Source organism: Calidris pugnax, unplaced genomic scaffold (genome assembly GCF_001431845.1).
Source record: "Calidris pugnax isolate Ruff unplaced genomic scaffold, ASM143184v1 scaffold492, whole genome shotgun sequence".
Classification (NCBI taxonomy): Eukaryota; Metazoa; Chordata; class Aves; order Charadriiformes; family Scolopacidae; genus Calidris; species Calidris pugnax.
In genome coordinates, this window is record NW_015091453.1 from 739,685 (window position 1) to 756,356 (window position 16,672).

General features: G+C 51.2%; 1 protein-coding gene across 1 annotated transcript in view; it reads right to left on the bottom strand.

Annotated features, from left to right (window-relative positions):
• LOC106899718 (mucosa-associated lymphoid tissue lymphoma translocation protein 1-like) overlaps positions 1 to 16,672 on the bottom strand; it is a 31,086-nt gene that overhangs the window by 12,959 nt on the left and 1,455 nt on the right. The window contains exons 2-10 of the mRNA XM_014961606.1: positions 16,469 to 16,533; positions 16,080 to 16,198; positions 15,618 to 15,771; positions 14,808 to 14,986; positions 13,230 to 13,326; positions 11,235 to 11,261; positions 10,221 to 10,424; positions 4,579 to 4,756; positions 447 to 521 (exon numbers count right to left, since the gene is read on the bottom strand). Of these exons, the coding sequence (XP_014817092.1) occupies positions 447 to 521; positions 4,579 to 4,756; positions 10,221 to 10,424; positions 11,235 to 11,261; positions 13,230 to 13,326; positions 14,808 to 14,986; positions 15,618 to 15,771; positions 16,080 to 16,198; positions 16,469 to 16,478 (1,043 nt within the window). The 5' untranslated portion in view covers positions 16,479 to 16,533. The remainder of the gene's footprint in view (positions 1 to 446; positions 522 to 4,578; positions 4,757 to 10,220; positions 10,425 to 11,234; positions 11,262 to 13,229; positions 13,327 to 14,807; positions 14,987 to 15,617; positions 15,772 to 16,079; positions 16,199 to 16,468; positions 16,534 to 16,672) is intronic.

A 16,672-nucleotide genomic window follows, 5' to 3' on the forward strand; every position in this document is an offset into this window, starting at 1 on the left:
TGGGATGGGAAAAAGCAGTGGAGGGGGCAGGAGAGAAGAGCACAGCCTCTTTTGTCAGTCTAGGTGTGTGACAGCAGTTGAAAAGCCAGTGGAACTGGCACTGGAGCAGTAAGTAACGCTCATCCTCATCTCAGAAAGCTTCAGGTGACACGCTCATGGCACAAGTGCCTTGGGAATCAGGTACAGGCATGGAAGGACAGATTCCAGGAGCTGATGCCACCTTCACATGTAACTTGTAACTGATGCACAGGCTGCCACTAGCAATGGCAGGAGGAAGAAGTGCCTGAATGGGAAATGCTAGAGATGGAGGGTGAGAGCCAGAAGAAACATGAGCAAAGCTTTTTCTCAAGCCTCCAAAGGCAGCACGCATGAGGGGGTGTGAGGAGATATGGCTGTGCCAGCATTTGTTCCTGTGTCATGGTGAGGACACAGCAAAATGCACTTACGTGGCATAGCCGTAAATGGTATTGCCCCAGGGCTCCAGTGGCTGCACCTGGGAGAGGGCACACTCCGGGTTGTACCTGGAAGAGGAGATGAAGGCACAGATCAGTGTTGATGACACCTGCCAGCGGTGTCTGGAGGGGACAGAGCCCGTGTGCTCCACCGAGTCCATCTCCTATGGATGGCAGTAAGATCAACCCTCACATCAAATATAACCACCCAACAACAGAGCCTAAAGCTTGGAGTCCTACAAAAAACCCGAACCACAGATAAGGTACCCGAACCAGTAGATAAGGCCAGTTGTGACCTCTCTGCAGTGGTGAGCTGCTCCCTGCCTTGCAAGCAAACCCGTAGCTGTGCATGCAACCATATCTCCTCCCTCCTGCGGCTGGCTGGTGGCAAATCCAGGCTGCAGCACAGTGCAGAGCACACAGGGTTCACTCAGAGGTGCACACATCGCATGGTTACAGCTCAGCTGCCTGTCCCAGGGGTCTGGCGTGCCCCACAGCTCCCTTCCAGCCCACGCACACATTTTCTGCCCCAGGACACCACAGCACACCTCCAGACCTCACTGAGAGATGGGATCAGGACACACACCCAGGTCTTGAAGCCCAAAACTGGTCCTGGCACCCTGGGCTAGATACAGCTCAATGAGCATAGTCTCTCTTATGTTCAAGCTCAGGTAGATCCAGGGTGACAGTCCTGGTTTCCACCGAAAAAGATATTATGGTTGCACCGAATGGCCAAACCTTGCCCATCTGACTGCAGCAAGACTGAACTGTGTGGGGACTGGCTGCCTCCAGCTTACACCAGTGACTTGGAGCTGCACCCAGTCGCACGGGGGTGAGAGCCAAGCACAGAGGCAGTGTTATTTGGTGCAACTCAGTTCCAGTTTCCTGGGGCTGAAGCTGGCGTGCTAAGGAGAGCAGAATGGACGGGTGTATTGCAAGCAGCCAGCACTTCACCTACTGCTGGTGGCGCAGTCTGGAGATGTTTAATGGCAGGATTCATCTGGTTTGTGTAAGTTTTCTAAAGATGATCAGAAAAGAAAATATGGAAAAGGAGATAAACTCTAAAATCTGCCCCTCAGCTACTCCTAAATGAATGCAGAAATCTGTGATTCCAGCTCTGAGGAGAAATGAGATATGGGATCCTAAAAAAAACTGAGGTCCTGTTGTCCCCCTGCTGGGGATACCCACCCGAGGCTCTGCAGACATGAGTTGATGCGAACCTTTCGTGATGGCCCCAGCAGGCATCCACAGCTCCAGCAAGGCTGGAGCTACATGCAGTGGAAACGCTGGGCATGGTGTCCTGCCCCAGCAGAAGGCAAATTTCAGCAGGGGCTGGAACTTACAAGAAGATTTCCAGATGGTGACCAAACACAAGGACAGACCTGACAGCAGAGAAGGTGGCAGCACTCCCTCCTGCTTCAGGCCCCACAAAAGCCTCATCTACACAGCACATCTCACGCAACCCAGCGCTCATCTGCATCCCAGACAGGAAATGGTGTCCTTCTAACCTAAGCCGCACATTGTAGGAATTCCAGGAAGAGGCAACTGCATCCACCTGAAATCAGCACATAAATGTACGAGGCTAAACACAAGCTCCTTGTTCCTGGTTCCTCCTCTGCTGAAGCTGAACATCTGCTACCACTCGGCAAAGGAGGACATGTTTCTCATCGCCTTGGCATTTCTGATGCCAACATAGGGGTGAAGAGATACTCAGGATGAGATCCCTCTTAGTGCAGACACAGCTCCTCCTGGCCTGTGCACAGCTGAGCGAACCTTCAGCAGACTCACAGCATCACTCCAACCGAAAGGCATTGGGAAAAGAGGCCCCAGGAGCTCTGTTTTAAGGATCGGTGTAAACATAGACAGCCATGAAATCCAAACTCTATGCTGAGCTGAAACAGTGACTTCTCAAGAAAAATGAGCTCAGGAGAGCTTCTACAGCAACCCCCTGCAAGCCTGGGGTGAGGATAACACCTCCTGCACTAAGTGCTGTGCTTGCTGTGGGAGAGGAGGAAAGAAGTGTGAGATCTTGGGGTGGGAGAGAGAAAAAGAGCTGAACAACGTCACAGTAGATGTCACATCACATCCTTTTCCCAAAGCGCCGTTAAGACTCCACTAAGCACGGAAACTGCTGGCGATGCCAAGAAAGGAGACATCAGCTCAAAAGCTATTTTATAGATCATTGCCATTCGTGTTAGCAGTCCCCGTGCAGCCTCCACATCCCCACATTGCCCTCAGACAGGCTACCAGCAGCCCGGGGGCACACTAGCCCATCTCCACCTGTGCATCTGCAATGACTGCTCCATCTTGGCTGCAAGCTGTCCCCTGCCCAGTATCATGCTGGGGAGAACAGCAAGGTGCTGCTGCATGTGCTGGGGGAACTCGCTCTGCTCTCAGTGTCTGCAGCAAGCCGGAGGGAGGAAGGGGATGGATGCTTCACTCCAGGGCGTTTGGGGCAGGTATCAAGGGACAGCAAGCTCCAGCGATGGTGGCAACTCAGAGCAGGATAAGTCCCAGCACAGGCAGCTCATAAGCTATTCAAAGTGAGCATGCCTACCTCTGCAGCTAAAAGGCATCAAAGATTTAACATCTTTCCAGGAGCTGGTAGCTGCTTCAGGGCAGCGGTATCAAAATCCTTGTTGTCTTTCTGATTCTTAGTGTAGGTACCACAGAAGGAAGAGGGAGACTTTCCTGCATTTGCCCTCCAGGTCTTTCCTGACCTGTAAATCTGCCTCAGGAGACCAAAATAAATGAAATAATGATGGCTTCTACTGTAATAGTCTACTTACCTCTGCTAAAGATGGGCAAGTAGTCATTTTCTGCAGCCCATAAACTGCAGGACAGAGATTTGCAGGCCAAGGGAGGATGATGGGCTTTTCACAGACAGAGGGAAAAAGCCAATCCCTGACCTAAGCAGTGGCCTGGGTCCCACTTCAGAAGCATTTAAGGCCAGTAAAAATGATGTAGCATGACTTAAAATAATTTCCCCCTCTTCTTGCTGAGATGCTAAAAAAAAAAAAGCAGCCAGAGAAACATGCACCATGGAAGTCTGAGGCCAGCAAGATGCTGATAGAGCCTGCCAGGGACAGGTGGTGCAGGGCAGGGGGTTGAAGCACAGAAAAACAAGCCCTATGCTGAGTTTCAGCCAAGAATTGATGCCAGGGCAGAGCCAGCCCTCTGCAGGTTTAGGCCACTTGCCTGAGTTTGCCAGGCTTCTTCATTCTCAAAAAAAAAAAAAAAAAAGGGAAGGTTGCCACCCTCTATTCTCACCGATGATTATTACAGACAATTAGGCTACATAATTGTCCTAGGAGAGGAAATCATCTGCTGCTAAGAAACAAAGAAACCTTAGTTTCTAGCAGCAGCCCCTACCAACTGATGTGCTGTTGCTCTGAAAGGCTTTATATAAGTGTATTTGGTAACCTCAATTGTGAGTTTTCATTTCGGTAAATAATATGCCTGTGGCAGATTAGAATATTACTGTGAAAGCTGAATCAGGTGGCTGCTTTCTTCTGCATGTACCAGAAAAGGAAATTTTTATCTCCAGCTTCTGGAAAGAACTGCAGCTTCTTAATGTTCCCCGTAGCTTCAGGCAGTTGCGGGGAAGGTGTCCGTGTTCAGCAGGTAATGGGTTGGCTCGGTGTGGGTAAATCAGCTGGGCAAGGGCAAGCGTGGTGGGGCTGGGGTGGGGAGCATGCCCCTTCCCCAGGGGCAGGAGAGTGGGTGAGCTGGGGGTGGCTTGGCCACCTCAGGAGCCCCAAGGGCTGAAACACCACTGCAGCCACTGCACATTTGGCACCTCAGAAAGCGACAGCAAAAAAAAAAAAAAAAAAGGGAAGGTCTCCAGCCTCTTCTCTCCAGCAGACCTCAGGCAGCATCTGATGCTCTCTGCACCAAATACATGACCAACTGGGCTTCCCAGAAGATCCTGCAAGACTTAGCAGTCTTGCTGATTTTATGACACAGCCCAATAAACTTTGACAGAGGCCTGGGCTCAGCAGCAAAATGGGGGACATGGCCCCAGTAACCCACCCCAGGTGGTTGTGTAGAGCTGCTGTTATCCCCCAACCTCTCAAAACGTCACGCTCTGCCCATCCCAGGCACAGAAGGGGGAAGAGCACCCTACCATTTCCTGCAGGTGTCCAGCAGGATGAGGTTCAGGGCTGTCTGCTGCTGCTGCATCTTTTGGAGGATCCTCTGGACGCTGATGCAATTCTCAGGGGCGTAGGGTTGTGGAGCATCAACAGGGACCATGTAGTTCCTCCCCAAATGTTCATACCCATGACCAGCATAGTAGAATACAGCTGGGAACAGGGAGAAGAAAGGATGAATCACGATGCGAACCTGCAGGTCTGTAACCAGCTCCCCACAGCCACATCCCACATCCTGTCCTGAAGGGATACTGGTGCAGGGCCAGTAGACCAGTAGAACCTATGAAACCAGAGCTATGTTGACCTCATGGTTTTGACTTTTTTTGAATTCATTCCCACCAGCAGTTGGAAGCAGCCCCAAGAGACTCTCCTGTACTTGTGGTTTCCAGCACCATTTGTCAGGAGACCCCAAAGTCGCTGGTTTACACATTTCCATAACCATTTGTGCTGCAACACCCAAGCTCGGCATCTGCCAGGCTGAGCACCACCTTTGTGACAAGTTTAGTTCATCATCACGTCTTTGGAAGAATATGACAACAGACATTTTACCATGAAGAAAAATACATTATCAGCCTTTTAAATGAGAACCTCCTCAGCTTTGTAATTTTGGAGGAGAGACTGGCAACGGATTAGGTGATGGGAAACATCCTACAGCCTTCAAAGGCCTGCCTGCATTTACATACTTATAAGCTGGTGAAAAACGAGGTAGAGAGAGAGATGAGTTTTCCAGATGTCCAGAACATGTGGACCATGTACTTCAACAACCTGAGACCAGACGCCAGCCCTGTACGGTGGGAGAGGAGTCCAACTCACCCAGGTGTTGGTGGGAAGTCCAATACCCAACAAGAATTCAAGTTTTACTCTTAAGCACATGAAACTTAGTAATGGTTTCTGCCTTCACAAGAGATGGCAACATGGGGACATCCAGCGTGGAAAGCCAGCACTGAAAAGCTCGGCACGGCCCAAGCTGGTGCTTCTCTCCGACCCCTATGCTCCGGGAAGAGTTTTCCTTCTGCACAGGGACCCCCACGTGGGCCGTAGCTTCCTGAAATGAAGCTGCACGGTGGCTGGATACCCCCTCCCAGCACAGGTGCAACTGCTCAGGGGATGCTGGCACAAGCCAACTCAGGGAACTGAAATGGGTTAAAAATAGGCCTGTGAGGTGGCACAAACAGTTGCATTACTGCAATTGAGGGACAGTGAAGAGTGAAAGGACAGAAACAGGAACAAGTGGCTAAAAGGCAAAAACAGGAGAAATTCTTCAGTCAGATTTGCTGCCAAAGCCCGTGCTCCACTGAGTAACCCCTGTTTTCCCTCTGCTGTTCCTGCCGCTGTAGTCTGTAGGACAATGGCTTTCACCTTTGATGCTGGAAGGGATGCAGTGAATGGGGTAAGAGCTGAAGGACTGAAAACATTATCTCATCATACGGGGGATGGAAAACATTATCTCATAGTAACAAATGCCTCAAGTCACCTTTGGTTTCTATTCGCAGGGGACAATGGAAAGTTACTCAAACGGCCGTTTTCACAGATGCCCACAGGATTTGGGTTCCTCTTCTTGGGGATCGCCAGCCAGAGAGGGGACTTGGATTTGCAGAAGTTTTAATAATCTTTCATAACTTGCAAATCAAAGCCACAAAAACCTCCCCTGAGACTATAGAAGAGTACAAAATAGGAAACCACCTGGAAAAATCAGTTGCAGGCACTTCAGGTTTGGCCCCTCAAGTCATTGAGCACTGATATCTTTTGTCCCCCTCCTGTATGTGAAAGGGAGGTGATGGCATTTGTTATTAGGCAGCATCACTGACACTTGGTAAAAAATGAAATATTCTAGAAAAACCCACAATGAATCATTTCATCATTAAATCTTCTAATTTTTGAGGTCTTTTTGCGCACTCTGAATGCATCCCCAAGTGCTCCCTCCACTATATAAACCACAGACTCGTGTTCAAATCAAAAAAGACAGGAGTTTCACATCCGCTGAGGAACTTTGCAAACCTCTCCTGGACTTAATCTCTCCTCCTGAACAGGAAAGTCAGCAATTTGCCTAGAGAAGATGAGGGTTTTTTTATTCAGAGCTAACCTTGCAACTCTCTTCCCACATATCGTGAGTTAAAACTGCTGATCAGAGACAAGCTTCCAACTGCCAAACGGAAGAAGGGAAGCTCCAGGCACTGCTTATAATACAAGAAATTTCAGCACGCAGCTTAATTAAGGCATGACACCATATTCCTAGCATTTCACTTGCAACTTTCTGCTTTCTTTGCAATTCTGACATTGGTTTTGACTCAGGACTTTTTAGGATGCTCAAAATAACATCCAGGAGGATTCCTCGTTCACCTGAAGGTTGAATAATTAGACCATTCAGGGGATGTCTGGGGCCTTCAAAAACCCTCTGCAGCTTGTCTAACAGGAGATCTGCACGAAAAGCAGCCAGGTGAGCCGCCACCACCTCCATACTGTGAATTAGAGAAGCCTCTGGATCACCTTGAACCTGCAGCTATACAACATTCCTGTGTCTGAAAACAATGCCAGTTTTTGCTCTGGGCTTCAGAGAAGGTTCAATAATAAGAAGGACAAAGTCCTGCATGGGGGCAGATAATCCCAGGCAGCGTTTTGGCTGGGCTGAGCAGCAAGCCTAGAGTCATGGTGGACACCACTGTCTGGGGATAGAGCTACACTAGGAGATACAGGATGGCCAGGGAAGCTGTCAGCAGGCTCCTTGGCCCTGAGCAGACCCCACTTAGATCCTGTGTCCAGTTTTAGGGAACTCAGTTCAAGAGAAAGGTGGAGAAGGAAGAAAAAAGCAGGGGCTGCATGCCCCTGCTTATTGGGGGCCCAGGACCTGGGAGGAGAGAGGAAAGGAACTTGGCTGGGATGGTCTGGAGACGTGGAAGTTAAGGGAGGCCTAAAACCAGCCTACAGTTCCCGGAGGGGCAGTTACAGAGACAACAAAGCCCAACTCTCCTTGTTGGCATGGACCATACAACATGGGGCAAGAAGCACCAGCCCATGGAGGATCATGTTTGACAGGAGGAAAGACAGAAGGCTGGAGGGTGGTGCAGCCCCGGGACGGGCAGGTAGAGAAGTAGGGGGCTCCATGCCTGGAAGTGCTCAAGACCTGATAAGGAGAGCCACAACCAGCCCTGACCTCGTGTTGATGACTCCAAGTCCCTTCCCACCATCCCCTGTAGGAGTGCAAATCACAAACAGGTCAGTAAGCACACACAAGGGAAGGCCAGCCATCCAGGGAGCCCCACAATAAGAAAGAGGTCTAGAGAGGTCAGACACATCTTCTTCAGCTCTTACCAGCATCCTGAAGCTAAATAAAACTCTAGAAGCAACAATAAGCACTGTGCTTAAACAGTAATCCACACAGCTATATCCTCTCTTCTGATCTGCAGAAAGATGCATGAATGCCTCAGCATCTCTGCTGCTGGAGTTAAGCTTCAGAAGACAGCCAGCCTCACCTCTTGGGCTCGCTGTGTTACACCAGTCTCCCACTTCAGCCCAGTGACAGTCTTTCACCAGGCAGCCTTCTGCTCCCAGCTCCCCACTTCACTCCATACATATATGCAAAGCTCTCCTGACTTCAGCTGAGGTGGTCGCTACACAGGAGATGGCATCTCCAGGTTCCTTGAGCAAGAAAAACCAGGTGGAAGTACCAGGATGCCTCTAAGCCACCCATGTGGATGGACAGCATCAACTGTCACAGGCACTCCTGGTGTCTTTGTAGTTTTAACAGGCTGCCTAGCTTCTTGCTGGAGCTGCTGTCTCACCACTGTCTTCCCATGCGTATGAGTTATGTGAATCCTACACCTCTCAGTCAGTTCTGCATGTTTATCCTGGAGCTAGTGCCTTCAAAAATTGACACATAGTGTTTAGGAGTTGTTAGCTTCTTCTACAGGTGTATTATTTTTAAAAAGAAAAGTAATGTCAATGATTTGCACTTCCCCTGGTTCTTTTTATTTTATGTAGAAAACAGCTGAAGAAATGCTGGAAGATGCATCCCAGCTGGAGGCAGCACACTTCAGATGGAGAGCCCCCAGGGCAACCAGCAGGCAGACTGATCCAGTGCCCCACCATTAAGTCTGGATGCCACCAATTACAGCAAGACTCCTCAGCTCAATCACACTACTGGGCCCAGCCTGCACTGGGGTTCACTGCCTCCAAATAATAGTAGACCACTCAGCTTAGAAAGCTGCAAAGAAAACCAACATCAGGAGCAGGATACACCTTGCAAACACTCGAGGCTTATCAAGGTTCAGTAACTCAGCTGTGAATGTTTTCCCTACCAGTGCACAAAATCAATTTTGCCAGGAAGGATCAGTGGTCACGAATGCAGAAAAGCACTAGAAGTTTAAATAAGGCACGACAGCATTAAAGGTTTGTTGTTTCCAAGTCTTTTTTCTCTCCAATGCTTATAAAAACAAGGGAGGCGCTGTGGACAGAATGCCATTTTGTCCTCAGGCACTATGGATAGAGGGTAGGAATGGCAGTGTCATGGGGATCACACAGCAGCCCCCCAGGGATGGCTCTGGCCTGGGAGAGGAGGTAAAGCCGGAGATGCAAGGGAATTTCGGAGAGCAACCACAAAAGAAAGATGTGAGTGAAGTCATAGAAATAGGCTGTCGTCAGATGACACGCTTGGCCGGAGTGGTGACAACCGTGTACCGCCCGTCCCCGCCTGCTCAGCCTCCCCGAGTGAGTCAGCGCTTCCCGCAACAAGGTGGCTTTGCAGCATTTCCCTTGTGGCCATGTCCCTGTCCATTGCACAACCTCCAAACCTCATGCTGAGCACCACTGGAATTGGCCTGTGTTGACTTTCCCTGCCTGAGTGCCCTGGTATGCCATGCAGCTGGGAGAGCCGTGAAAATAAGCCTCACGCAAACATGTGGAAGCTAAAACACCCCATTTGCCAGGTGTTTTTAGGGTATCCATCAGGCTGGGAGAACCTCAAAAACCCCAAAGAAGCTACTTTCACCACCAATCCTGAACACTTGCTTTAAGACCCACAAGATCTGCTGGTTGGTTTTTTGTTTGAGGAATGCTTCCTGCTGAGGACAGTGCGAAATAAGCTCAGAGCCCAACCTCAAAACCATCTGCAGCTGGGAATGCACTTCTCCAAAAAGACTGTCAGAGGCTCAAATTAGACCATCAGGAAAGAGAAACAAGGAAATTGTGGCCAGCTGTAGCAGTCACAGCTCAAAGGAGCTTCTGTCTTCACAAAGGCATGTAGGGGGGACAACTGACAGTCAATCTCCCTAATTTTTCATCTAAGGAAAAATCAAAAGACCTCCTCCCATTTGCCATCAGAAGCACTGGGTCGCAAAAAGCTCAGCATGAGATGACGCAGTTGGAGGTGAGCCACGTGACAGAGAGACACCCACTTTGCCTGCTTGTAACCTGGCCAAAACACCAGAATGGTGTTTACCTGGGGGCTTCTGCCAAGCCCGCCACCACTGCAGACACACTGCACCAGAGGGCTCTTCTAAAGGAAAGTTCAATTTCTTCTAATTCAACAGCTGTTTGGAAAATTGTCAAATCCCTGATCCTCCCTGGAATCAGCTGCTGCTGCCCCCTCACTGGCTACCTTACCTCACTGGCTTTGTCTTACCATAGACTCCCTTCTCCAGGAGCTGCAGGAACCGACTGACTGCTGTCACCATCTCAGCCTTGTTCAGGTCCAGAAGGGAGACAACTTGGAAGTCCAGCTGCTCCAGAAGAAGACTCAGCTCGAACACATCCGTCACGGGAGCCATCAGGTTGGGATGATGCTGGTAGTGGTTGTTGCCCACCAAAAGTGCTATCTTGCCTGTAGCTAACAGAAACACCAACCAACAAAGCTGTAAATGCTCAGCAGGAGGCAAGGTCTCTGCTCCTTTGGTTGAGTGAGAAATCTTTGGTTGGTGAGGGAAATCTTTTTGTACATCTAGGCAGGAAGGCTAGAGAACATGCTGCTACAAGTCTGAAGTGCCCTCCAGAAAGCCCTGGGCTTTCTTTGACAAAATATACAAACCATCATTTTGAAAGAAAGACTTGAGAAGTTTTCACTTGACAACCAAAATCCCAGGAGTGCAGGAGGATCTGTGCTAGCAAGGTTATTTGGCACCTGCCCTATGGTGACCACAGGTCTTGTGTGCCAGCGGTGCCTGGGAGGGCAGAAAAGAGGCCCTTTCCCCCATGGGGCTGAAGGAGAGAAACCCTGGGTTCCTGCTTTCAGTTTATCCCCAGCTCCCACTGTAGGAAAACCGGATTTACGGCAGTTGGTAGTGGTGGAAGAGCTTTGCCCTGCCCCAAGGAGATATTTCAAGGAAGGAAAAAGGTGACATGTGAACACCACTTTTAAACTCATTTGGTGGGCATAGAGGTTACTCATTAGGCTGGGTTACTCATTAGGAATAATCTGACTCCACATGCCGAGTCTGATCAGCGCTTGGCAGGGAATGGGACTCATCCTGTGCCTTGCAGCCCTGACCCCACAGCGCAGAGCCCATGACAATGTGGGCAGAAAGGCCTGAAGCAGTCTCTGCAGGAAAAGCAGCCCTACACCTTGTCCTCCCGTCCACCCTGCAGCCTGGCTTTTAATTAAGGGAATAATTACTTAGGAAGAAAAGATGACAGTACTCACCAAAAAACTTTTCAGAGCGATGCGTACCTGGAAAAGAAAGGGGAAAATGCTAAGCCTGTACCCAGCGCTCAGTGCCAGCTCCCACCTCGGGTCTGAAACCTGCGCCAACACACCCCAGCCGTGCAAAGCTGGATCTAACACCGTGGAGCACCCGCACAAGCAATGCTCCTTGGGCAAGTTCTTCACAGCCTAATTGGTAACCTTAAAATCACACTAATCTGATGATTTGGGGAGGATTTATGAAATCCTGAGCAGCTGGGAAGCAAAGCTTGGAGCTGACTTGTCTGCTCCTTCACTGCAGTGAAAGCTAAGGAAACATGACGACTCAAGATCAACATAAACTTCAAAACGGAGAGCTTTTCCCCATGAGCACTCAGTGCAGAGGAAGCCGACTGTTTGCTTTTGATTGTGATAATATTCCCAGAGCCTTTCACCACCCTGCTTTGCCTTTCCCTGCCTTTCAGCAGTTCCGGCTCAAAAAAGCCACCCCAAATGTGACTCACTTTCAAAAGCTCTACAAGCTCCCCTGCCTGAGCACTTCCAGTCTCCTAAAATCATCAGTATCCCTAACAGCTCCAGCTTTACCTATTTAAATTAAATATCGTAATAAAAAAAAAAAATAACAGCCCAGGAGAAAACTCTAAAGCCCGACAGGCTCTAAAAGAAGAAATGAAGGGCATATTTTTAATTACACAAAGCTCACAGGCCTGGAAGATCTTTAGCACCTGAACTAGTGTTGTTAATGCTCCAGGGATGCCTGGGAAGCCACCAGAACAAGCCCATTCATCCTTTTCAGCCTCTGACAGAGCTGCCTGTTGCACATTAAAGCCACTCAGCCACGACATTTTGAACCCAACCAAATCCCGTGCCCCTTTCTTGCTGCCTGTCCCACTTGGATGCTGTTTCGCCAGCTGCGAGGAGAGTGCTCTCTGGCTATACAGGACCAGTTCGCACTCTGGAGCAATTTTAAAGCCAGCCTAAAAGGCCAGATGAGAAGTTTATGGCATAGAAAAATCTCTAGATGGAGTAGAGAGCCAGTAAAGTGAGCCTGTGCTATTCCTGTCTCGCAGCAGGGCAAAGGCAGAGGGCCAAGGCAGCCGTCACACTGAAGGTGGAGCATGTTGGAGGCTCTGGGGACACATCTTCTCCTCGGGATCCATCTGCTCAGGCAGCTTCAGGCCTGGGCTGCCAGCCCAAAGGGTCTGAACCTTCCAGAAATAAACACCATCCTTTCCAGCTCTATGTGTCCGAGAGCATCACTTCACCTCAGGAAGGCTGTAAATGAGTTTTAGCAAAGGATCCTGCTGCAATTTGGCTGGGGAGCGATTAAACCAGCACCTTGGCAAGGCAAGAAAACCACAGCAAGCACCTGAGAGTGCTCAACCTGCTCTAACAGCGCAGGTTTCCAACAGACTGCAGGACCCAGCAGCACCCCACGCCACAGTACAGCTGATCACCGCGTTTTGAGGCTTTTTTCTTTTAGTCGCCGCCTCCCTTGCTACCCCCCTTATCAAGGAATCCTGACGGACGCCTGCACCCACCGCTCAGCAGGGCTTGCGCAGCTCCGCTGAGATCATCGCGTCCACTATTTCCAGGGTGTGAAACTGTGCTCTGCAGGCTGCTCCCATGACAGCCGCCACAGGGATGCCAGGACACTCCTGCTTCCCTGCAGAGCCCCATGGTCTTACCTTCAGCTCCCCGTAAACCTGGCATTTAAACCACTGGTCCTTCTTTTTGTTAATAAAAGGGTGCAAGATCCGTCCAAGCTGTGGGAAGCGCAATGTCAGAGCCACACATCCTGCTTCTCCTAATCCCACAGCCCAGAGCCAGCTTCCCCTGCACCGTTGAGCAACAGGGCAACGTGGCAGCCCTGGGCTCCTCGTTCACCAGCCCAGCGCTTCCAGACAACAGCACTAAATTCCTGTCTGTCCTCTAATTGCTTCTCACACTAGAAGGTGGTTTGCAGCAAAGCAGTCGTGGGTTGGCTCCGCTCACCTATGTGAACATCCACGGCGTTGGTCCAGTGCTCCCCGTGGCTATTGGAGGCACAGCAGAGGTATGTGCCAGAGTCACTGACCTTTGCATGGGTGATCTAGGCAGAACAAAAGTTAAATCACATTATTTATGGTGAAAATTTGTGGCCCCCTGCTGATATCTGCCAAAGGCACTGTTGTTCCTGGAATAAAGAGTCTTTTTTCCTTCTGTTTGCTGAGACCTCATTCCTTGCCTCAGAAAGCTAAGAGATTTGTCATGACTTCTGTCTTTCTAAGAAGCTCAGTACAGCCACATACTAAGGTCTGATGCTGACCTCAGCTTCTACAGTGCAAGAATCCTCTGCCCAAATGCCTTCCTTTCTTTTTCCAGCAGCCCCCAAGCCCTGTGTCATAACCATACTCTGCCCCAGGAGCCACACTGGCAGGACGGTATGCAGCCAACATCAGAGGGTCGCCTGCTTTTCCTCTTAGGCGACATTTTCTAGATTTCTGATCATGCCTATTGCTCTCTTCTGGCAGGTTTTCAAGCCTTATTCATCTCTCTTGATGTGGGACAAGAATCAGAGCAGTACCAGCTGGTGAGGACTTCTCTGTTTCTCCAGCCCAGGCTCCCGCTCAGAGAGCCACCACTGGGTGAGGCTGGCCATGGCTTTGTCTAATCGACTAGTGAAAACCTCCAGAGGTTTTCAGAGAAAGAAGAACAGAGACCTCACTGCCTTTCTGGTTCCAGGGCAGCACTACCGACCTCTAATGAAGAGCCTCTTCCTAATCCAGATGGAACTTCCCTGTGAAAAATGTGATCTGAGACCACTGTTCCCTATAGCATCACCTATCCCTACTGAGAAGAGACTGGATATCTTGTCCTTGTTACCCTCCACAAGATGCCCCAGAATGAAATCTGCCTTTCTTGCATCAAGAAGACAGCACTGGTTTATATTCAGTCAGCGGCCCAAAATAAATCCAGACCTTTTGCTGTCTCCCTGACTCTTTTCTGTCAGAACCAACCACTTCTTTTCCTTCTAGCTCTCCTGCAGGCAGACAGCACTCCTGCAGCTCCCTCACTCTGCACAATAGCTGTTGTGCCACTGCTGCAAAGAGGCATGAGAGACGTGCTGAGAGCCCTTGACGCATCTATGAATTAGTTACTTCTCAGAAACATCCACAGCTTTGAAAGAAGCCCATAAAATGTATCCCCTCTTCACCCAGAGCCCTTCAGTCAGCTATCAAAGTAACAGGGGTGATACAGGCAGTGCTTTCACACAACTCAGCAGCACGGCAGGGAAAGAAGCTGAGCATGAGGCTGCTCCTCAAGGGCTGGAGAGATGGGGAGGACAGGCAAGGAGAGACCGCTTTCTGCTGGCATTCACCTGACCACGCAGATCAAAGCCCAAGCCCTGACATGCAGATACGAGCCAGGCTTAAGGACTGCCACCTGCCAAGTCCAAGATGAAAATAACACCATTTCCAGCAGTCTCCCCAAGGCTTCTGAGGCTCTCCCAGGCGTACCATCCAGCACCAAGCTTCTCCCACCACCCACCTCAGCAGCCAAAGTTTTTGAACTATCGCAAGGCAACGTTACCCAGAGTTTTTTTTTCTTCTGTTGTTCCAGCAGATTGCCGTTCCGGTACCACTGGTAGCTGGGGGCTGGGACCCCCATGGCAGCACACTGCAGCTGCAGCGGCTTCCCCACCTCCACCCTCTGCTCGGTGGGGTTGAGGACGATGACCGGTTCTCCTCGCCAGAGCCGAGGGGGCAGGCCTGTGAAGAGGTGACACAGAATTGGTCCTCCCTCCACAAGGGCAGAAAACAATGGTGCTTTTCCCCCCCGTATAGGACTGTGTGCCAGAAAAGTGAGCTTTTTCCACCTGCACCAGGAGAAACCATCCCACAGGACACCACAGCTGTGCCTTTCTGCTCTGGAAGCAGGGGATCCTTGAGAGCAACACCCGCAACAATAAATGACACACCAAAACCCTGCCTCTGTATTCCCAAACATGACGCTTGCCGTTTCCTGCCAAGAGTACAGTCAACCTGACGAGGTCAACCACACCTGGAGTTATTTTTGCTCAGTTTTGGAATAGCCAGGTTGCCTCTTCCAGTCCCTCTGCCCAACACAGAGGCAAACACCCTGGGAAACACACGATGAGCGATCAGCAGGAAGAGCAGGTACACACAGCCGGGGCAACTGGGACAATGACAGAGACCTGAACCATCCAGAGGATGGACACAGGTGTCTGTCTTAGACCTGCAGGTTCGCGTTGCTGGAGCAATCCTTCTGTAGTGTGATTTTTGGGCTGGAATGACACACTGTCCCAGGAATTGCACAGGATCACTGTTTCAAGGGTGGGGAAAGCATAAAATATAGAAAAGCTAGAAGACACACTCGCACCTCTGGCGACACACTGATGGACCTCCACCTTCACCCAGTCGGAGAAAACAGCATTTCTGTAGAGGTCATTGATTCTGCAGGTGTAGAGTTGGGTCTGCTGTGCGGTGATGGGCAAATCTTGTTTGGTGGCACCAGGAATCTGGCGGCAGACAGACTAAAGGGAAAACAGCCAGTGGGAAGCAAGTGCCCCCTCATCGCTGGTAGCAGAAGATACCAGCAAGACCCTCGTAAGAACAGGAAAAGTGGAAATCCCTGGTTCCCTTCCTTCCTCCAGCCGCAGACGTGCAGGAGAAGGAGCTTTTCCATTGCATGCCCCCTCCCAGCATCTGCAGAAGCTCTCAGTGGGCACACGCGTCATATCCCCCATTCCTTCTAGCCTCCTGCTTCCCAGGGCACGCTGCGGGCAGGAACATCCAGCCTGGTGGCATGCCTAGGGCTACCTACCCCTGCTCCCACCCTTACCTGGTGCTGACAGAACCACTGGTACTGCAGCGGGGTGCGTCCCTCGGCCCTGCACCGCAGGGTGAAGGAGTATCCCACAGGGACGGAGACGGAGACCGGCTGCTCGGTGATGGCGATGGCTGCGGAGGAACAGGGCAAGGAAGATGGAAACAAGCCGATGGGCACAGCCCAGGGCCTCACCTCCAGCTGGTGGCCGGGCACGCTGGGCTACTAGAGGGGGCCCCCGGCACCCATCCCGGGAGGAGACGTGGAACAACAGGGATGCTCAGCCTCCCGTGCCCAGGGGATGCCACGGGGCTCGCTGGGGTGGTCCCTCGGGGCCCAAAGGCGGCGGGGGGTGGGGGGTGGCCTAGGCCCAGCCGCTCACCGACCCCCCGGCGGCCGCTCACCTTCCTGCATCGCTTCGCCGGCCGGGCCCGCGGCGGCTCCTCTCCCGGGGAAGCGGCAGCAGCACCTGGGGCGGGCGGGACGGCAGCGCCCGGAGCTGGAGGGCGGTTGGGACCCGTCCGACGGGCGGCCTCTGGGGCGGGCTGGGCCGGGCTGCGGGTGGCCGGGCCGAGGCCTCGGCGGGCTCCCCCCCGCGCGGGGCAGGG